Genomic DNA, 23,246 nt, shown 5'->3' with positions numbered 1-23,246 from the left:
CAGAAGAAAGTCACGCTGTGGACAAGTTGTAAAGCTTTAAGTGGAGTCAGCACTTCTCATTGTTTTAAACTGTTCAAGGAACTTGTTTTTCTGTGTTGTTTCACGTCCATAAATGATTATATGACATTAAAAATGCAGGGGATGTATTCACATATTTATTTGAAATAAATAATATGATCATTTTTATGTACCGTGAACAGAGTTTGAATAAAAACAGAAAATATGCATTTGGTTGTTCATGAAATGACTAACTGAAGTATAGAAAGATATGCAAATGCTATAAATACGAAATATACTTTAGAAAGAAAGTCATACAGGTTTAGAATGTCATGAAGATTAGGAAATGATGACAGAATTTTCATTTTTGAGTGAACAATTGGCCTATCAGTCACAAAAATACAATATCTAACTATCATTTATTATTATAGAATATGGATAGACAGACAGACAGACAGTTAGATAGATAGATAGATAGATAGAAAGGCAGACAGACAGACAGACAGACAGACAGTTAGATAGATAGATAGAAAGGCAGACAGACAGACAGTTAGATAGATAGAAAGGCAGACAGACAGACAGACAGTTAGATATACAGACAGACAGACAGTTAGATAGATAGACAGACAGACAGACAGATAGATAGGTAGACAGACAGACTATCATTTATTATTATAGAATATGGATAGACAGACAGACAGACAGACAGACAGACAGACGATAGATAGATAGATAGATAGATAGATAGATAGATAGATAGATAGATAGATAGATAGATAGATAGATAGATAGATAGATAGATAGATAGATAGATAGATAGACAGACAGAGAATCTAATAAAAGGCCTACAGGAAACATGTGTACATTTTAGACAAGATGCACAATATATATTACAATAAATAAAAAAGACATTAGAGTAAACATAAAACAATTTTTCACAATGTACATAAGCTATATTTAGAAATGTCGAAGAAGGGTTGAGCAGTATTATTCATTTAGCAGATGCTTAGTTTTATCCAAAGCAAATGCATTAAATACTTTCATAGTAAATTTAAATGATTTGATTATGAACATTAATTAAAATATGGAAAAACAAAAACAAAACAAAAAAACATTAGGCTATATAAAGTTGTGCTTTTATAAAGTGGTATTGATAAAAATGTAACCTTTTCAACCCGTGCTGAATTTCTTGAGAATCTGTTTCGGGGTAATGTTTGTTATAACTAATCAGTAAAACATTAAAGTTACACTAATTTTTGTCCCTTTAGTAGTTAAACAATAAAGCGTAGCCTATGAGAGAATATTGTTTTGGATGTGCTTCGGCTCTGCGTACGGATATGATGCACGGTTTAATGACATGTGCGCAATCCCGCGAAATCCGAAAAAATGCCATAGGTTTAACATATTTTGTTTTGCTAACATGGCTTGTATTCTTTGCACTCTTTCATTAATGACATTTTTTTTTAAATCATAAAGTAATATTTGTACTAATGAAAGTGTTAGTTAATCACCCTGTGCTGGCGCGCAAGTTTATTTTGTCAAGCGGCGCGTTTGCCCATATGTTCCCCACTCCCTCGTGCACGCGCTGGTGTAGTAGTTTAAATGACTCGCGTGTTTTATTGCTCTGACTGCATTCTGTCATTCATCTCCACAGCCACTTGTGCAATCAGTGAATCGCTCGCCGCGTGAGTGCGTTCAGCACCAAGGTGAGAAAGCAGAGGGAGGAGTTTAAACTTACCCGGGGCTTTGAGAGGGTGAATGACTGTCATCTCTCTCTCTCTCGGGTTTGTATGTGGACGCGCGCGCTGATTTCTCCTGCTCCACGGAAGATCTTTGCGCTCGGAGGTGTCGTTCAGGAGCACCGGCTCTCTCTTCTACCGGACCGGACACCCGTGAGCATGGCAGACACCTACTAAAGCCACCACGGAGAGATACGCGTTTATACCGACTATGGCTGTAGACGGTAAGCACACTGAATGTGTTATTTAGCCTACATACTGCATACTGCAGCCACATGTGAGCCGTTTATTTACATGCTGGCGTTACAGTACGCAGACAATACTTATGACTAAATGTTTACTGTACTACTATATTAGACTATACAGTACTAAAAACCAATTATGTTCTGTAATACCTACTTAACTCTTTACATTACACTGTTTACATACTATTTAACAGAGAAAAAAGGTGTCAAAATTGTACCTTTTGGGACACCCTTAAAAGTACCCTTAAAAGGACATATTTGTACCTTTTTTTTTTTACCACAAAAGGTTCATAGTAGTACCTTATTTGTACTCTAAGGTACTAAAATGCACCTTTTAGGAGTACAAAGGGTACAAAGATGTCCTTTTAAGGGTACTTATAGTGATTGTACCCCTAAAGGTACAATTATGAGACCTCTTTTCTCTGTGTGTACTATTTACTAATGCCTTGTACTAAAGTATAGGACTAAAACTATAGAATAATTTTTCAACATCATTGTTTTTAAGCATTTGACATTTACTTTTATTTATGATTTTTTTTTGCCGTTTGCCAAAGTTTGAACTTGGTTTACATCATCAGTAATTAAATGAAAAGTTGTTAGACTTATTTTTACTATAGTATTATTTATTAATATCCTATACTACACTGTTACTATAGAACAATATTATCTGCTTTTTTTGTTGTTGCTGCACCCCGTGATGCTGTTTATATTTTTGCTGAATGCCATGTACAAGTTTAGGTCAGAAAGTAATTGGTGCAGGCAGACTCACACATTGTGTTTAAAAAAAAAAAAAAAAATGTTGACGTATGTTTGTCCATCATGTTGACATTGCGCTCAACTCGCTGAAGGGAATGTCAGATAGAGTTCATGGGTTCACAGCTGGACATAAACATAAGTCTACCTGACAACTTGCATGATAAATGAAAACATTCACACACACGCTTACAGTGATCTCAAGGGCTTTTATGTAATCGTAAGAAATATATGTTATCCCTTGGCCCCAGGCAATTATGCATAATCATAGCAGCTATATCTGCAGCGCTCAGCGTGGTGCTGAAACGGACAGCAAGACCTTGCCTCGCTTTAACCTGCACTTCTTCTTATCCTGTCCTTTTCCTATTCTCTTTCCTGCTCACATGTGCGATTCAGAAACGTAAAAGTTCACTTTGATCCCAAAATAGGATGTAGAATTATGTTGCGTTGAGCAAAAACGTGCATTGGCAAACAAATTGCATAATCATAAAGCAACCCTCAAGGAACGTTAGATCATTGTTTATTCAAACATGTTGTTTTTAGTGCAATTAAAATGGCTTGTTTTAATTTGTGCTGTATCCTGAGCAGAATATTACCAACATTTAAGCATGTTTTTCCTCCTAGGAGAAAGTCTGATATGTGAGTACACGAGCGGTTCATATAGAGGAAGCTTATATTTGCTTCCGAGGCGTTCGATTAGACAACTGAATTACACTTGAGAGAACAGATTGTTTGCTTTAATATCTTCTATTGCACAGATATTGCTACATCATTCTCCTGTTACAGTACAGTTATTGCTCGGCAAGGTTTCATTTCATACAGGCCGTAATAAAAAGGTTTCCAGAATAGAACTGGTCTCCGATTCACATAAAGCATGTTTGTGTCACCACTCATATAAAGCTTCATTAGATCTGGAGAGGCACAGATGTTGGGTTAACCCCCTCTCGCCCTGTTTCACACACCCTAAAGCTCTCAACCAATCCCAGCATGCAGCAGGAAGACTGAGCTGTTCTCCTGCTACCTAAGGGGCCACCAATGCATTAAGTGCATGGACAAACGCGTGTCACTCATTCATGCATGCAGATGGATTAGAAATGCTAGACCCACACGGTTCACTCACGGATTCTAACCACACGCACGATGTCTGAAAAAATAGAAAGAGAGACCAGCGTGACAGAGCAGTGGCGATAAAAAGAGTAATTTCTGGTTCCGTTTCGCTCAGACTGACATGCAACGGGTGAAGGGAGTGTATATTTTGGCTCAATGTGCGTTTGCCTGTTATCAGCAGAAGCGATTCCATGCTTGACCAGTCTGTCAACACCATTCATTGACTGTTTTTTTTTCTTCCTGTGACTGCTAGACATTTGCTGTTACTCTGTCGTTTGATAACACAAATAATGAATTTCATTAATTTCGACCGTTTCGCTTCGGTCGCCTCGCAGACATTTTTTTGCTAAATCTCATGTGTCACATTTTCCACCCTCCAATTATTATTCATTTTGTTTATTTTTAAAATAAACCAAGCATAACTTTCACTTTGACATCTAGTCATGTTATTCATTTATTCTTTTACCCTAATTGCTGAGAGATAACAGCTATTCCATCATAGTTTTTGACTTTGGTCCATCAGTTTGCAAAAACGCAATGCACTTATAATGGAAGTCTTTGGGGCAAGGCAGTCTGGAGGGTTTAAAACTGCAGAAATGTGCAGCTTGTGCTATAATCCATCTTTTAATTCTGCCATACACAGTGTGCGTTATTTAAGCTATAAAGTTGTTTAACCCTAATGTTGCAGGTTAGTTTAACACAAAATACTGGTAAACATAGGGATTTTTTATTTTTATTTTGTGACAATCATTTAGGGTCATGAATATGCCTGCAAAATTTTGACACTATGAAGTGTTGTGAAATGCGTGTACAAAATATTTGACGATTTTGAAGTTCGCGGGTCAATTTGAAGCAATTCAATGGTTAAAAACAAAAAACCACTGACAGGTGAAGTGAATAACACTGATTATCTCTTCATCACGGCACTTGTTAGTGGGTGGGATATATTAGGCAGCAAGTGAACATTTTGTCCTCAAAGTTGATGTGTTAGAAGCAGGAAAAATGGGCAAGTGTAAGGATTTGAGCGAGTTTGACAAGGGCCAAACTGTGATGGCTAGACGACTGTGTCAGAGCATCTCCAAAACTGCAGCTCTTGTGGGCTGTTCCCGGTCTGCAGTGGTCAGTCTCTATCAAAAGTGCTCCAGTGAAGGAACAGTGGTGAACCGGCGACAGGGTCATGGGCGGCCGAGGCTCATTGATGCACGTGGGGAGCGAAGGCTGGCCCGTGTGGTCCGATCAAATAGACGAGCTACTGGAGCTCAAATTGCTCAAGAAGTTAATGCTGGTTCTGATAGAAAGGTGTCAGAATACACAGAGCATCGCAGTTTGTTGCGTATGGGGCGGCATAGGCAGTGTGATTCTTTGGGCAATGTTCTGCTGGAAAACCTTGGGTCCTGCCATCCATGTGGATGTTACTTTGACACGTACCACCTACCTAAGCATTGTTGCAGACCATGTACACCCTCAATTTGTGGGTCAATTTGACCTTCAATTTAATGGTTAAATGCAGCTACACACCCCCAAAGACCAAGGCAGGGCGAGACCGAGTCAAGACCAGACCAGCACTCCTCAAATTCATCTAAAAGATCCGTGTCTGCTGTCTGAGAAATGTCTTATATTTAGTCAATAAATACAATTAGAATAATAAGTCACTTTAGAGCTGTTACCAATCAAATAACTAACAATAAAATTCATCTTTTTTGTTGCAGAGGTTGTTCAGAAGTTGCATCCGAATTGGTACAGTTACACCTGCATAAATAATGTTCCGATTAATTTAACATTCAAACATTAACGTTATTTAACAGTCACAGAATAATTTATTCAACCGATTTGTTCAAAGCAGCTGATTCACTTAATAACGAAACATGTTGCCGAATTAGCAAAAACTTGTCTAAAATTGTCTCAAATGAGTCCCTTAATATCAACTTCTTGTTTATTGAACATTTGTATAAAATCAATATCGCAATAGCGCAATCGCGTTCTCATTTGCAAACAGCTCTCTTGCTCTTGTGATATTGCTTAATTATATAAAAAACAAAATCTCAAACAAGTATGTTTTTGCAATATCTTGAATTTTATTGGCATTTTGGGCATTTTTGAGACAATCCTGCATTGATTTTGAGCCCGGCAGCACAGTAACAAAAGAAATCACATGAGAAAAGTTATTGATTGTGTTTTAAGCAGTACGTTTTACATCAAATCACATTAATGATGTTAACAAATGAATCAGACAATGCACCGGCAATTTAATGATATCCTCGCAGTTGTGGTGTTGAGATAAAATCCCAAATCCTCTTAGTCTGAGACCAAGACAAGACCAAGTACAAATGCCAAGACCAAGACCTTCAAAAATTTGTCTAAACATATATGGTTAGAACATAACTGCTTCAAAATTATTGCTTTGGGTCATTTACGTTGTAGAACAAAACGTCAAAATATAGTCAAGTTACGTTTACCACAGGCTTTATTTTACTCATAAATTGAAAACCCTCATTATAAAACCCCATAAGAAAATCTCAAAGGAACCAGCAGCGAATTAGACTTCTGGGTTTTGACGTCATCCTGGCACCACTCTTAAAAAACAAAAGTCCATTTTTTTGTTTGTGGTAATCGACATTATGTGCCTCAGATGCTGTTGATAGAGCTTAACTAGTATTAAACCCTGAACATTCCTTTAACAATGGTCCCAAATCTGCTCCTTTAAGAGATTTTGTCCTAAAGCCTCTTGATCTTGTTTGTACTCAGTGCATTGTAGGTCAGATTAAATGAATCTCGCCCAAACCACATGACCAAAGTTGCGTCCCTGTGAACCGATTCTCACATGAGCGCATGAATAATGAAGAAAAGGAGGTGAAATGAAAGGAAGCTACTGTTTTCTTTAGCCACATAAACATGGCCTTTATTAGCCGTCTCTCACATGTTTGTTAAGGAGGGGCTCTTAACAGCTATTTGGTGTCCTGCCCAAAAGTTGGCTTTGGAGAGCTTTTGAAATGTGATCCTGGCTCAAATGGTGTGGAATGTGTGTGTGTGTGTGTGTGTGTGTGTGTGTGTGTTTAGGCCAGCATCCTTGTGTCCTCGCAGGCATTATATCCACCTTAAACCATCCATCCGTCCCTTTATCCCCACTATCCTTTTGTATCGTACCTTTCAAGCAGACAAAGGATTTAGCTAAAATGGATTTTGTGTGTGTGTGTGTGTGTGTGTGTATGGCATGTTTGATCTCTGTGTGTGTGTATGTGCATATCTATGAGTTTGCATTATGTTTTTATGCTGCTGTGTGTATGTTTGGGTTTTAATTCTCGTTCCGTTGGTCTGTTGTTGGTCTATCCTCTTACGGTGTCATCGCAGTTCAGGCAGCATCCATGCTGACATCAGGAAAGATTTGCCTGCTTTTTTTCCTTGCAGTGATCCATTTAAAAGATCTTAAATGAAAAGACTTCACTGTCAGTGCTTAGGCATAGAACAGGTTTATTGTTTGTGTTTCAAATTTGCACAGCTGTTGGATATTTTTGTCTCTGACTTTGATCTGATTAGACATTTCACCTTTAGGTACATTCACACGTCAGACATATTAAAGGAATGTGTACTTTTTGTCCGAATTTGGAACCAGAACCTTAAATCATTTTAAGAATGAAACAGTGAAGAAACCAATCTTACTGGATAGCTATGATTTGTTCCAAATTCAAACTGTATTTCTATTAGCAATCCTATGAACATTTCTGGGTGGTTGATATAGTGTTCTGAAGTGGTTGCAATGTAGTTTCTAGAACATTGTTATATGGTTTCTAGCATGTTTTCTCTATATAAATATAATACATCATACAATTACAGATAGCACAACAGTACAGCTTGAGTTTAACACTTAAATATAATGCTGAACAGAGACCGTTTATAAATATGAATGAATTGTGTTGAAATCTGCCTGTTTGATCTGATTAAAATGATTTGGATAAGGTGGAACCTGAAGATCCAGGGTACAGATTCATTCAAATCAATAAAAGCCAGTAAATATTGTACGATTTTGGGCTGTCCCAGGCGATTTCTGTGGCCGTGGCTCCTAAATGCTGGCTCTACGACGTCGCACAGTGAGAGAAGTTCAAAGACGGCCATTGTCACGGTCTTGCGACCAAATATAGCCTGCGATAATTTTCTGACAGTGTCAGAAATTTAGCATGATAATTTCACAGTCGACAGCGTCCATATTCTCCTCTTTCGCTTCCTCCTCTTTTTTCAGCTCACATAAAAAACACCTTGCTCTATTTGTTTACCACTAGCACATGCTTCTGTACTAGCTTGTGTCGTAGTCTGTGATTCAATAGTTGTCTTCATCACAGACTACATACATGTCGTACAAGCTTATTACAGTAGATCCATGCCGGACAGTGTGATTTGTAATGATCTTATCGGATTGTCGAATTTGCAGGCATAAGACTGTATAGATCCTAGAAAATCACATGCTTCATCCATATGCTGCTTCATTACGGATCATTGCTACACTTCTGAGATTCCCTATGAATAATAGTGGGATTGAGGGGGATGGGGAGGAAAAGCAAGGGGGAGGTGTCTAATAAACATTCACTCGTCTATCCCCCTGGACTTTAAACAGATTGATCAAGCGTTAAAACCCGGGAGGGATCAATTTGGGCTTAAATCAACAAGCATCTTTGAGAAAATGGACAGAGAGAAAGGAGGCGGCAGAGTGATGGCTGAAGAATGGAGAAGAAAGGTCCATTTCATTTGCTGGGAGGACTGATGGCTGGGTCGACCCGTGAGCTATGGATAATTGCTCTCGCAGAGGGCAAAGCTTTATACCCCCACCCCCCCAACATCCCAAGTGTTCTCATCTTCGTTCTCCACCCCCCCAGTGGTACCTAATTTCTTCAGTACTGTGGTCACTCTTGATTTTTTTTAAATGGGCGGTCTGTCAGCTCCTCTCATCCTGTTGTATTAGCAAGTGCATGGGCCCATGTCCAATATCTCTCCGTTAATTAGTGCTCCGCGAAGGAAAGAAATGCACGATTGTGAAAGATAAAGGATGAAAGAAGATGAGGTTGAAGAAAGAGATAGAGAGAGAAAATGGAGAAAAGATAATGGAAACTGCTGAGAGGGTTGTGCTAATTAGAGATAATAAAGTTGGTTTGAATTTGATGGAAATTGATGGTCTTTATGCTAGTTAGTTGCATTTTAAAGCGGTGGTTCTCAACCAGGGGGCCACAGGATGACTTAAAACATTTTTAAATTAATAAATTATTATTAATATACTAACCTTTAAATGCATACCTCAGGTCTTTAGTGACCCGGGACGTCATTCACTACCCTCCTCCTCATTCATTTTTTAAAGTTAGACATGAACCTTCTTAGTATAAAAGAATGCCTGTTTTCCCTTTCATGTTTTGTAAAAATTGTCTAGGGTCGCTAAGGTGTGTAACAGTGTAAGTATATTTTTTCTGCACAGCAATAATTGAATCTTTGATGACTGAATAAGTGCAGTTCACCTTTATTCCTCAAGGTGGCAATGTCTGACACACAATGATGAAGTGACGTTTCACTCATAGTTACCGCAGGCAGAAAACAAAAGAATAGGAAGATTCATCAGCAAAACTTGAAATGGCTCAGAGATTTACTGCAGAGCAAGAACTGAACGCAGTCAAATATTACTGTCACTGATGGTGAATCTGCTGAAGAAGCTGTCAGAGATCTAAATATTGATGTTGAAGATGTTGAAAATGATAGTTTTTAGAATATGTTTGAGATGGTGAATATGAGGCAGATGCTGAATGTACTCTTCTGTAATTGTTACTCTAATATCAGGAGAGTTTTATATTATCACGATTGGTAGAGATCAATCCGTGTTAGATATAGATCCGGTTCGCTTAAGACCCGAATATGTTATATATGATTGGTGAAACATTCATGCGTTTAATGGTTAAAATAATAACTCAAATCTAAACAAAAATGCTAAAAAAAAACAAAAAAAAACTGATACAATCAAGATGTAACGTGAAATAGTGTTTATTTTTATTTTCTCTCAATAACTATTTTTTTATAGAAGTACATACAGGTCTGGAATATAGAGCACACACAAATATCACAAAATTAATTCTAGTCAATGTATTCAATAAGCCAATAAAAAAAATCTAGTTACATTAGAAATACCAGAAATAGCGTATATGGAGGTGGGGCCTTCAAATATTGTGTTGAGAGCTTTCGAGTGAAAAGGGTTGAAAACCGCTGACTTTTGTTGGTTAAATATAAGTTAAATGCTGTCGATTAACCCAATCGTTCTAAATGTAAAAGAATAGCAGAGTCCATACCACAACTATAACAATAACGGCACAGTGAAACAATATTGTTGGAATCGCTTTCAGAACAATTTTATCCAGCTGATGAACGATATACATATATCTATATATATATATATATATATATATATATATATATATATATATATATATATATATATATATATATATATATATATATATATATATATATATATATATATATATATATATATATATATATATATATATATATATATATATATATATATATATAGGCTATACTGTATTCCCCCAAAGCTATATGCCGATATAAATTTATTTTCTTTTTTCCCCCTTAGACCCCCTCACTTCATATGTATCATGTAGACATTATTATTAAACCAGTCCTCTATTCTGTAATTGTGAACTGTCTGGGACTGTTCCTCATGTGTGATAGAGGTTTCTGATTGGCCAATGGCCTCGCTGAAGGCACTAGGCAGAGACGATGCAGCTCCTGGCGGCAAAAAGCAATTACACAATTTGATTGCACTGATTTTTACATCTGTATTATTAGTCTCATCCAGCTCTACTCCGGCTAATGGGTGCAGTTATGAACCTGTGAACACGAGAGAGGGGCTCAACAGGCCGCGTCGTCCTTCTCTTCTCATCTCTGTTTCTGTGTGTGATAAACAGCTCTCCACATTCCACCCTGTCCCTCAAAATATCACCCATGGGCCATATCTCTGACTCAAACTCTGTCTCTGTCCCTTTCTTTCACATCAGCGTTCTCTCTCTGACCCCTTCTGACTGTCTGGTCAGTAACACAAACACTTCCTTCAGCTGGAAGGGCCGTAGATGTGGATATTCTAAAATGAGGGGGCTAGGTTTACCACACAGTTTATTCGATTTTATCCTCTGATTCATCTTTATAGTTACCAGAAGATAATACCATGGTATTTTAATATGTACCACAATAGATAGTAGAAAAATGCCTTTGCCTTTGGTGCTTTCCTCAGGGGCTTGTGAAAAAGAAGTGTGTACTTAAAATCTTAGAAGTGTTTTTTATATTAAAAAAAAGTATAGTTCCAGATAATGTTAACAAAATAAAAGGCCATTTAGGTGCACTTAAAGAGAGTACACTTTCAGGAAGTTTCTTAACACACTTAAAAACGCTCAAAAAGAGCAGTTTGTAATAATGTCAAATTAAAAGTTTTACTTTAAAGTACAGTTTAAATGATCATGATTTAATAATCTCTTGTTGTGATATATATATATATATAGCAATTTAGTAGAAAGAAAGAAAAAAAGAAAGAAAAAAACTGGTTCTTTAATGAAATGTTCACTGAAAAGTTGTTGTTTCCCCAAAGAACCTCTCAGTGAACATTTCATAAAATAAAAAATAATGTTCTTATTGCAAAAAATAAAGCGTTTTTTTTTAAGAGTGTAGGGACTGTCTGATGCATGTTGCATACAAACATTTGTCTGTGGATTTGCCAACGTTAGCAAATGCCATGAATAATATGCAAAGTGGATCACAGACTTTGTCCTTGATTAAGACTCCAGGTTATTCCAGAGGGACTCTCCCTCTAATAATTCAGGTGATTTGGATGGAAGTGTCAGCTAATTGACATTTAATTAGTTCATTTAAAAAAAATATTTGCAATATAAATAATGGGTCCTGCAACATTGGTGCCATTGTTAGGGGTCAGACGAGTTTTTGATGAGGGTCTGGCTGGCAGGTGTTGAGTTCATTTTCATTTTGCACTTGAATGTTAAGTACTATACTTGAGGTAATAGAGTTCTCTTTTGCTTTGTCTCGTCTGACATGTGTGATATGCTATGTTAAAAAGAAAATGGCAGCTTAGTCTAAGCCGATAAATATTTAGTTTTTTTTAATTTTATTTCAGATATCTTTATTTATGTGCAGTATTTATGTATATGTTATGTATTTACATTATTTGTTACTCATATCATTTAGATCAGGGTTTTCCCCAAGGGGATTGTGAAAGAAGTGCAGGGTGAGATTGTGTCAGAACTTCCAATGAATACATTAAAGGTGCACTATGTAAAATTTTTCAGTAAAATATCCAAAAACCTTTAGGCCAGTGTTATATATTTTGTTCAGTTGAGTACTTACAATATCCCAAATGTTTCCAACTATTTGTAAATCGTGAGAAATTTTTATTTTAACCAAGGAACCAGGACGTGTGAGGGAGTCGCCTGTCGATGGCGTCATATCTGCGTTCCCCTCGGTTTCCGGTTTTATTTTGCAGAAATGCTTTACTCTCACTGCAGTGTGAACAAGTGTCATAGCAGCCGCCGAGCGAATGCACAGAGTAATGTCATAACATCATTTTCAACACACTCAGATGTATCAGATATGATAAACAGAGCTGCGTTACCTCATACTCATGGCCGGAAAAGCGGAAATGGCGACTGAGGCATAATAAAAGTCCCGCCGACGACTCTGCCATAATAAAGGTCCCGCTGCCCGCGAGGCGTGTGTTCTGCTCTTCTTATTAACAATCACTCCTGCTTCTGCTTCATACTACAGTAATGTTAATAATCTCATCCATGAACATGATTTCTGCCCCGAGTCTTTTCCACCGGCTGTGAGGTGAAGACCATATGTCCTAAGATTCTGCGCTCAAACTTGGCGTCATCAAACTACGCCTTTGTTTTGAATAGGCGACTTCTAGTGGACGGAAAAGTTACATAGTGCAGCTTTAAAATAATAAATGTTCATTATTCATAATGAAGAAATTAGTAATAAAGAAATTAGTTGTAATAATAATAATAGTAGTAAATGCTGAAATAAAAAAAATAAAACATTTAGAATAAAAATGTATAATTGACAAAATGCAAGTGAACATAGACGTCATAAAAATCATTACACACTGTAAAAAGTGGTATCCTGCAATTGTTACCTTTAAAAGGATAGTTTACCCAAAAATGAAAAGTTTCTCCAAACCTGTATGAGATTTTTCTTTATTCGGCTGAACACAAAAGAAAATAATTTGAAGAATGTTGTTAACCAAACAGTTGATGGACCCCATTGACTTCCATAGTATTTTTTTTTCTTCCATACTATGGAAGTCAATAGGGCCCATCAAATGTTTGGTTACCCATAATCTTTAAAATATCTTATTTTGTCTAAAGGGGGACATATTATACCCCTTTTCACAAGGTGTAATATAAATCTCTGCTGTCCCCAGAATGTGGTCCAAAGTTTCAGCTCAAAATACCCCCCAGATCATTTATTATAGTTTCTCAAATTTGCCCCTGTTTGCCTAGCCTGGTTAAAACCAGACCATTCTCAGTAGTAACTGAGTTATGGTCTGGCAAAGCTTCATAGACAAATCATTTCCAAAGGGGCGTCACCAACGGGCGTCGCTCAAATGCCTCTCGGCGCAATTGGATAGACCTAAAACCAATCAGAGCGATGAGGGAGATGACGTATGCAGAGCGACGGAGAAACATCTGAGACTCTGGCCGTTTCTCAATATGCGTTCTTGTCTGTACTTGTGTTCTCAAATAGGAAATGTCCCCGGTTTCCATTTCAGAAATCTGGTCACTTTACCTAAACCACATATTAATGTTTAATATATTATTTCTAAAATGTAAACGAAAAGAGGCAGGGTGTTTTATACTTCGTTTTATTATAAATATATAAGATAATCAATGTAGGCCTAGCTACGCGTTGCCTGAACCACATTCGTGTGGCTATTATTATTATTATGTTTAATTTTTATTTTTTTATGAAATGAGGCAGTGGTGTTTTATGACATATTTCGTACGCGAACTTCTGACTTGCGTCCGTGACTTACCAAGTTTGACTCCGGAGAACGAACTCCCGAGGACGGGAGGACACTAGTCCGCCTACTCTGCTAATGGACAAGCAGCGTTCTTGACAGTATCACTCAGTATATATTTGTATATGTAGTGCAGGCAATGCATATTATCTTCAATGCATGTTTATAACAAAACGAAATATAAAAAACCCAGCCTCTTTTCGTTTACATTTAAAAAAACACACACACATAATATATAGGCTATGATTATCACTGTAATAAATTAAATATGACACAAAACACAACCCAGTCTCTTTTTGTTAAATGTCAGTTTATGTGTGATCATCAATAGCAATTATAAAAGTATAAGTAAAAGGTGTAAGAAGCTAAACAATAAATAAAGCAATTCAGTCAAAGTCAGCGCTAGGAGACTACAACGGTAAAGTTTAATATCTTAAAAATATAAAGTTATGAAACTTCACTTTGCCCTCAGACAAAACGATCTGTCTAGGAACAAATTATAGATTAATGAGAGCAAAGATCAGCCGTTAGATCTACTGCAGAGACATCAGAGCCAGCGGCAGACGGCAGAAGGACTGGCCGAGGAAAGGCGCCTCTCGGCGGGCTCAATGATCGATTGAGCGCCGCTGAACCACTGGAACTCACAACTCCGAAAACGGCAGATCAAATTTTTAAAAAAAGGCGCTCTCTTTATAAATAAACCACAGATTTGAGCTTTAAACAACTTCATTCACTCCTGAAAAGAACATAAAACTATATTTTGTAAAACATTAACACTACCAGAGGACTCTCGCTAAGACCCATTCGTTTAGCCACCAAAGGGCCAAGCTGGTATCAGACTTTTGCCGAATCCAGTCGGTAAGACAGCGATAACATCTTTTTTAGATATAAAGGCTTCGAGTGTTGTTCTTTGCTCGGGTTTTAACGAAAAGGAGAAGTTTAAATCGCTTAAAACAGACGCGATACTGCTGATTCGAACGAGTGATGCTCCACAGCAGCAGCAAATCTGCTTCAACGTCGCTGCGCGGTCGTCATCGTGTAAAGCCCGCCCCAACGTTTCTAATTGGTGCCACGATTTCTAGGGTTTAGAAATGGGTTTGAATGGACTCTTTGCCAGACTACTTGCAGAGCAAATCTAAATTTGCCGGAAGTTGTCTGGGTTTTCCCAGGCTACTGTTTGCCCCGTTTTTGTTTGTATCCCTTTAAATGCAAATGAGCTTCTGCTCCCTACCCCCCTTCCAGATCCTTTACACAAGCTTTGGATACTCCGTCAACAACAAAACAGGCGAATCTCACTCAGCCAAAATGTCACAGATAACAAGATGTGGAGTGCAGCCTTACATGTTTGAACAGGAATCGGACACAGATGAGAGACTCAGGAAGAGGTGGGTGATTGACCAATCAGAAACAAGGACTGGAACTAACCATTTTATACAATGTTTTTTGGCGCTGACAATGTAACACTCTAGCTATCTGATAACAGCGAGTAAACAGAAATGGCGGTGTCTGTGCTTCTCACTCAGGGGTGTGTCTATGATAAAAGGGCAGATCATCAACAGTCATGGGCGGGTTTCCCTACTCTTACATAGGAGTAGGGGGAAATATGAAATGCATGTTATGAGAGATTAATAATGATTGATGGGGATTATAAAAGTATTGGGTGGATTTTTACCATTATAGGCTGATTGTTTACACACACTGTGGACACACGTGTTCAAACGCCTTATAAAAGTGAATTTTGCATAATAGGTCCCCTTTAAGCTCAAGAAAGAAATGAATACAGGTTTGGAACAACTTGAGGGTGAGTAAATTATGACAATTTAAATTTCTGGGTGAACTATCCCTTTAAAGAGCAAATTTTTTTCTATTTGATTTCAATATTTTGGTATTTTGATTTCAATAAAACCCATTCATTTAGTTTTTTTCCACTGTGTTTTTAAAGAATGACATAAATAAAAAAAACTGAGATCCCCTATGATCTGACAAAGAGGTTCAAAGGATGTACACATGGAAATTATTCCAAGAAAGGAAGTATTTTAACTTGTTATTCAGTCTGGCTGATATATCGCTTTATCTCTGGTTTTAATATTGGGTGAAACTCAAATTCAAAGAGTCAAGAATGTCTGCCTATGTCAGCAGTAAGGTTGCATCTTTCCAGCCTGTGTCTTACTTTCTCTCTCTGGCTCTGAGGTGTGTTTAAATCAGATGGACTACTGCTCTCATTTCATGTTTTCCTTATTTACACTCCCGTAATCGCTTTATTATGTTTCCTAGAGGTCATGCATTATCTCTGTGACTCTAATCTCTGCGCTGTGACACATTGGTTCTCTCTGCTGCTTGAGTGAGTGAGCGAGTGTGTGTGTGTTTGTGAGGTAGTAGTGTATCACTGACCTTTTAACATGTCTGTTCTCATAATCCATTCTGAAAGAGTCCAGACCACCTTATCTGTGAAAGGATTTGATGTATACTGGCATGTGTGTGTGTGAGAGAGAGCGAGGGAGGATAGCGAGAAATACACTCTGGCAGGTCATCTCAGAGTAAACAGTCCTCTTGGTTTTTGAACTCAAGCTGCAGCTTCAAAGTCACCCTCAGGATTTTCCCCTCGCTGACTCGAGGCTGTATTGAGTTATATAATTCCCCATGGACCAAAAATAAAGACTGTTAAAAATTAAATCCATTAAAGACATATCAGCAAATGCTTCGTCCGAGTTGGCAAACCCTGATAGATTGGACCTAATCTTTCAAGCTAATCTTTCATGTGCGAAATATGATGTGTAAAAATTCCTGAAATAATTTTTGAGTTGAGTAAAGGAATCAGTGACTCACTCGTAAAGACATGCACTTGTTTGTTCCTGAAAGATTCAGGGTGTTTGAATTAAGTTCTTCCGTAAATGCTTCAGTTTCAGTTTCAATGACTCACTTACTGTGTAAAGACAGTTTGAACGAATCGTTTGAGTGAATGATTCACTTGTCAAAAGCTCTTATTGAATCATCCCGAATCCTAAAAGTTGTATTTTTACATTAACAAGAAAAAGTATTGACTTTATTAGTTGCAGGCCAACAACAGGAGATACCCCAAAAATTGCTATTATTGGGTAGGGTTTAAAAAAAAAATGAAGGTCCTTTGACAGTGTGTCAAAGAGAGACATCCAAAATAAATTAAATTTAACCAGGGATAGTAAGCAAAAACAAACTGCATTAATAATCTGCATTTTAATTCAATATAAAAAGCATTTAGAACATTTAAATGGAATATTTAAACATCTTTTGACACTGTTCACTTTATACTCGCTGAGAGGTTTCCGCACCAGATACAATAATCTACACTCATCTACAAAAAGGAGGATACGATTATTTAAAAGTGCTTGTTTGAGAGTCTCTTCTGATTAGAAAGGAAAAGGGAAACATTAATATGAAGCTCTGTTGTGTCTCATTGATTAAAGAAGGAAAAGGAAAGGACCACTGACCTGACATTAAAGGGTAACACACACAGTTTCTGCCAGTCTCATGTTATTCTTGAGTAGCTATATTGCTTCCTTCTCTTTCTAAAAAGATGTCAGTCTAAAAACAAAATGTGCGCATGCGCTCATCCGGGAGAAGTGCCCATACAAGGAATTCTGCCCTTTATGACATCATACAGGGCCATAGCTACGGTGGCCCAGTAGTGCACAACACAACGCAAAATAAAAAGCAAACATAAGTTCACAACACAACGAAAACAAGCCACAACACAACAAAAAAGTTGTGGCTTTATTTCTTTGTGTTGCGGCTTTTTCGTTGTGTTGTGAACTTATGTTTGCTTTTTAAATTTCGTTATGTTGTGCACTACTGGGCCACCATACATAGCCATACTCGAAAAAACTTTCCGAAAAGTGTGTTTGGCACAGAAATACTCCAGCATGCATCCAACTCTTCTAAAAAAATATTTTTTTTTTGTTAATTTTGGCCATGTTTCGCTCTTTAACAGTGTAACTTAAGTCAGAATGCATGAAATAGCAATATATTATTGTTCAATTAAGACACTGGACACATAAATGCTTATTTTGCACTAGCTTATTTGTGTGAACTAGCAATAGTTCACACAAATAATGGAAATTCTGTCATCATTTACTCACCCTCATGTTGTTCCAAACCTGCATGATTTTCTTTCTTCTGTGGAATACAAAAGTAGACGCTTAGCAGAGTGTCCATTATGCTGTTCAACATAAAATGAAGGTGTAGCATGTTTCCACAGAATGTCAATTTCTAGGGGAAAAAAGCCCAGCATGATATTTCAAGTCTTCGGTATTTATAACATTTCAGTTTTTCAATTTTCATTTCTGTCTTGAAAAATGGCAATGACAGACAGATGAAGAACGTGCTGAGAGACTGTGATGCATAAAGTGCAGTAGCTTTTATTCTCTTCAATGTTCTGCGTCTAAACGGCCATTCTCGAAAGCACACAATGCAGACGGGTAATTGGCATAGCTGTCAGGGAGAGGCTGATAACATGGCAATTAAAGCAAGAGAATACAGTGAATGGAGAACGTAAAGAGAGATTACATTTGGGTCCTTTGAGGAGTCGGGGGAGTTCATGAAGACATAACCTTTCTACTCTGAGTCTGTGTGAATGAGAGAGAAATGTTCTCTGAATACCTGCTAAAGCAATTACTATTGCTCATTCTTGGATTTGAACAAACCACTCTAAAATATTAAACTAACATAACTCAAACCACACTGTTTGTGTGGACATGGCTGATATTACCAATGATTTGATTTAAAGGGATAGTTCACCTCGAAATGAAAATGTGGTCATCATTTGGACATCACCGTCATGTTGTTCCAAACCTGTTTGACTTTCTTTCTTTTATGGAACATAAGAGAAGATATTTTGAAGAATGTTGGAAAACCTAACAACATTGGAGTCCATTGACTTCAATTGTATAGACAATTAAATAATGTTTAATAAAACATGAAGGTGATTAATTGATGGCAATATTGGGTGGAATATCCCTTTAATCCATGAGATTTTTAGTAAATGTGTTCAATACCGTCATGTTATTTAACATACTAAACACACTAAACTTGAAAATATTAAAGCATGTAAAAAGGGTATTTTTTTGTGTTTTTCCACACACACACACACACACACACACACACACACACACACACACACACACACACACACACACACACACACACACACACACACACACACACACACACACACACACACACACACACACACACACACACACACACACACACACACACACACACACACACACACACACACACACACACACACACACACACACACAGACAGGATGACAGGACAGCTCAAATGTGGTGGAATACGTTTCTCCCACTGACTGGACTGTACAGAAAAAGTTTGCATTTTGCAGAGCGAAGTGTGTGTGTGTGTGTGTGTGTGTGAGAGAGAAAGAGTGTGAGAGAGAGTTAAACTGACACTGATTTGTGTAGCAGCACCTTCTGTGAGGATCTGAACTGAGGTGGCCTGTTTGCACCTAGAAGTTTGATCAATAAGCAGATTGCAGTTCAGTAAACACGCACACACACAGACACACACACACACACACACACACACACACACACACACACACAAACACACACAAAAAACACAGCTGAGACACCCCACTGTTTGTATGAGAGTGTGTGTGTTCGGCTGTACTCTGTTGTTCATTACTTTCACTCTCTGTCTTGAGTTCTGTTTGTCCTTTATTATTCTCTCTCTCTCTCTCTCTCTCTCTCTCTCTCTCTCTCTCTCTCTCTCTCTCTCTCTCTCTCTCTCTCTCTCTCTCTCTCTCTCTCCCTCTCTCTCTCTGGTGTCCAGAGATGACTCTCTCCTCCTCTCATTTGTTGGTTTGTGTCATCTTTCCTTTCTTCCTTCTGTTTCTTCCTTTCTTCCATCTGTTTCTTCCATCCTTCTTTCTTTCCTTTTATTTTTATTTGCATTAGTTATATGTATTACCCCTTTGTTTCTTTCTTGTGTTCCTTCCTCACTTCTTATTTTTATTCCATCCTTCCTTTCCTTTATTTGTTCATTCCTCCCTTTCTTCCTTCTGTTCTCTCATTCCTTCCTTTTGATCTTCAGTTCTTTTCATCCATCCATCCTTCATTCGTTTGTTTGTTCATTTCTTTCTTTCATTTCACTTCCTTATTTTAAATTTTTTTTCTTTCCATTCTTCTTTCTTACCTTTCATTCTTACGTTCCTTCCTTTCCTTCATTTGTTCATTCCTGCCTTTCTCCCTTCTGTTCCCTTGTTTCTTCCATTTGTCCTTTCTTTCCTCCTTTAATTTGTTTGTACCATCCTTCCTTCATTTTGTTCATTCCATCCATCCATCCCTCTTTCTTTTTTCTTTAATTCGTTCTTTATTTCCTATCCTTCATTTGTTCCTTCCTTCTTTTTATTTCATGTTCTATTCATAAGTCTGTTTGTTTGTTCTTCCCATCCTTTCTTTTATTGTCTATTTCCTTCATTTTTTCCCTTCCCTCCTTTTGTTCCATCGTTTCATTTATTCATTCGTTTCATCGTTGGTTAGTTCATCAATCCTAACTTTCTATCTTCCTTCTGTTCCTTCCTCCCTTCCTTTATTTGGTCCGTCCTTCATTTCCTTCATTTGTTCATTCCTTCCTTACTTCAGTCCTTCTGCTCCCCCATTTACTTGTTCTTCCCATTCTTTCTTTTCCCCATTTGTTCCTCCTTTTCCTCTGTTTATTATTTTGTTTCTTTTGTTCCTTCCTTAATTTTTTGCCCTTTTCATTCATTTATTCTTTCCTTTCCTTTCCTTCATTTATCCATTCAAATTGCACAGGAAATGCAAACACAAAAATGCAATAATTCTGAATGAAACGACTTTTCTCACACTTCATACATAAAGATACATCTTGAAGAACATTAATATAATATAATATTTTATTATTTTACACTCCACTGTGGCATACAAATGAAAAACACTGTTACTATGCCAACACTGCAATGAGAAAAGTCTTTTAGAGATTTTTATTCTTATTTGATTTATTTGGTATCAATTATCTCTCTGTTTTCCTAGAATCTGAGAATATTTGAGCCTCATCTGTCGCAGGACTGATCATAGATTTCAGTCATAATGTAACTCAGTTTGGACAATTCAAGAGAAACTCTTCTGTGTATGTGTGTGTGTGCGTGTGTGAACATGGATTCACGCACTGAAGCTTTGAAAAGTCCCAGTCAGCTCTGAATATCAAGATTAGCTTTAGAAATCATGATATTCATATATATTTGAATACATATGTTGATTGTGAAAGAGAAATAACTAGGGGTATAAAATCAAATTACTTACGGTTCAGTTTTTATCACGGTTATAGGGTCACCGTTTCAGTACACACTCAGTCAGGTCCACTTAAAGGGATTGTTCACCCAGAAATGAAAATTCTGTCATCATTTACTCACCCTCAAGTTGTTCCAAACCTGTATGAGTTTCTTTGTTCTGCTGAACACAAGAGAATATATTTTGAAGAATGCTGGTAACCAAGCAGATATTTTCCCTACTGGTAGTCAATGGTTGCTCTATCTGCTTGGTTACCAGCATTCTTCAAAATATATTCTCTTGTGTTCAGCAGAACAAAGAAACTCATACAGGTTTGAAACAACTTGAGGGTGAGTAAATGATGACATTTCTGGGTGAACAATCCCTTTAAGTCAAAAACACCACAGACAAACTTTTAGTCAACTTTTTATTGGCATATTTTGCAACAAAATCCACATTTGGCTCTGTTCTAAATTCCCCATCCTTTTCATGGGCTCCATGAAAAGCCAAGACAGGGAACAGCAGCAGCTTCTGGGGACAACCTCCCACTTTTAAACTGGGAGGGCAGATGTTTTTTGATCATTGCTGTTGTAGCCAGAATGCTTATCCATCAACAGAAACATACATTAACCTAACTCTGTCTGTCTGTTTTACCCGTTGTTATTTTCAACAAACCATATTACACTCTAAAAAATGCTGGGTTAAAAATAACCCAAGTTGGGTTGAAAATAGACTAACCCAGCAATTGGGTTGTTATACTGTTACACCCCTAGAAATAACAGAATTAAACACATTTAATTAATGACATATGTTAGGGTTAGGGTAGGGTTATCCATTTATCCATTCAAATCTAAAAACACACATGTTTATAATTGGCACTGTCATATTATAGTTGACATTTTCATCCACAGACACACATTTCCCAAGTCAATGCAGTCGATACACTATCGAATGCGGCCAGTGTTGAGTACATTGGGCAGAGGTTAGCTTCATTGATCTGGTAGGAGCATTGTATGCTTGTTTATATCAGCAGGACGTTATATCGCTGTGCGCAAGCTGTTATCTTCTATTTCAACCATTTAGAAATGCACAGTAACAAGTTCTGTGCTCTTGACGGTGGCTGTTCTTGACCTTTCTGGTCCCAGCAGTGGCCAGGCCGGGACGGTTGAGTCCCGTGGCTGAATTGGGGTGAAGGTAGGCCGGCTGCAGCCGGCGGGGCAGGCCCATGAGGAGGCAGAGGGTAATGGTGGTTCAGCCCGGCACTGCTCCGGTGTACAGAGCTGCCATACAGACTTTCATCGAAGGTACAATTATTTTTCATTATTGTGGTCTTTTTTTTGGTATACGTGAGTAGTTTTTCTTATTAATATTGGTTGGATGGTTTACAATGATGAATTCTGTTAATGTTTGTCCCAGAGGAAGGTGTTGTTGCTTTCAGTGCTCAGGAGACCTAATTTAGCTGTCAGTTATGTTTCATAATATGCTTCATGTGTGTCAAATTCGTATCAGATTTTTCTGCTAAAACTCCTTTAGGGAAAAATAAAAATAGATATACATGTGACTTAGAGAGTTTTAAAATGAATGTGGATAGTATAGCTCACATAACTGGGTCTTGAACGAATTTGATGGGATGAGAATCCGAGTTGAAATGTCTGGCTTTGGTAGTCTGTGATATTGGGAGCTCTTCTGAAACTCTAGATCATGGTGGGTCGCAGGTCAAAATATAGGTTGCAGATCTGTTCTGAAAGGCTCATTGGCAACAGGGAAAAACTGCTAAATGCAAATAATAAAATATATCAATGAAATCATGCATAGACTTACTAACTTTTAAAAGAAGAGGAGGATTGCCATTTTATTTTTTGTTCATGTCAAAGATTGTGCGTCCAACCAAACATTGATATTTTGGCGCAAATGTGTCTTAGTAATATATTGGGCCCTATCATAAACCCCGGTGCAATACAGCACTAGCGACGCAAGTGTTTTTATGCTAGTTTTAGCCCCGACGTAGTTTTCATTTTCACGTCCTGCACCACGTTATTT

The 23,246-nt window shown here is 37.5% G+C and overlaps 1 protein-coding gene across 3 annotated transcripts in view; it reads left to right on the top strand.

Moving 5' to 3' along the window:
• The first annotated feature begins 1,581 nt into the window (after positions 1-1,581).
• Positions 1,582-23,246, top strand: part of samd10b (sterile alpha motif domain containing 10b) — a 110,515-nt gene continuing 88,850 nt past the window's right edge. The window contains exon 1 of one of the 3 annotated variants that reach the window (XM_079801845.1): positions 1,582-1,960. In XM_079801845.1, the coding sequence (XP_079657971.1) occupies positions 1,948-1,960 (13 nt within the window). In that variant the 5' untranslated portion in view covers positions 1,582-1,947. Of the gene's footprint in view, positions 1,961-22,205; positions 22,511-23,246 lie in introns of those variants that run through there. The other 2 variants (XM_079801843.1, XM_079801844.1) reach the window with 2 other exon arrangements.

Source organism: Gobio gobio (genome assembly GCF_949357685.1).
Source record: "Gobio gobio genome assembly, chromosome: 21".
Classification (NCBI taxonomy): Eukaryota; Metazoa; Chordata; class Actinopteri; order Cypriniformes; family Gobionidae; genus Gobio; species Gobio gobio.
Note: the sequence above shows the minus strand (reverse complement) of the source record. Positions and strands in the feature narration are given on the sequence as shown.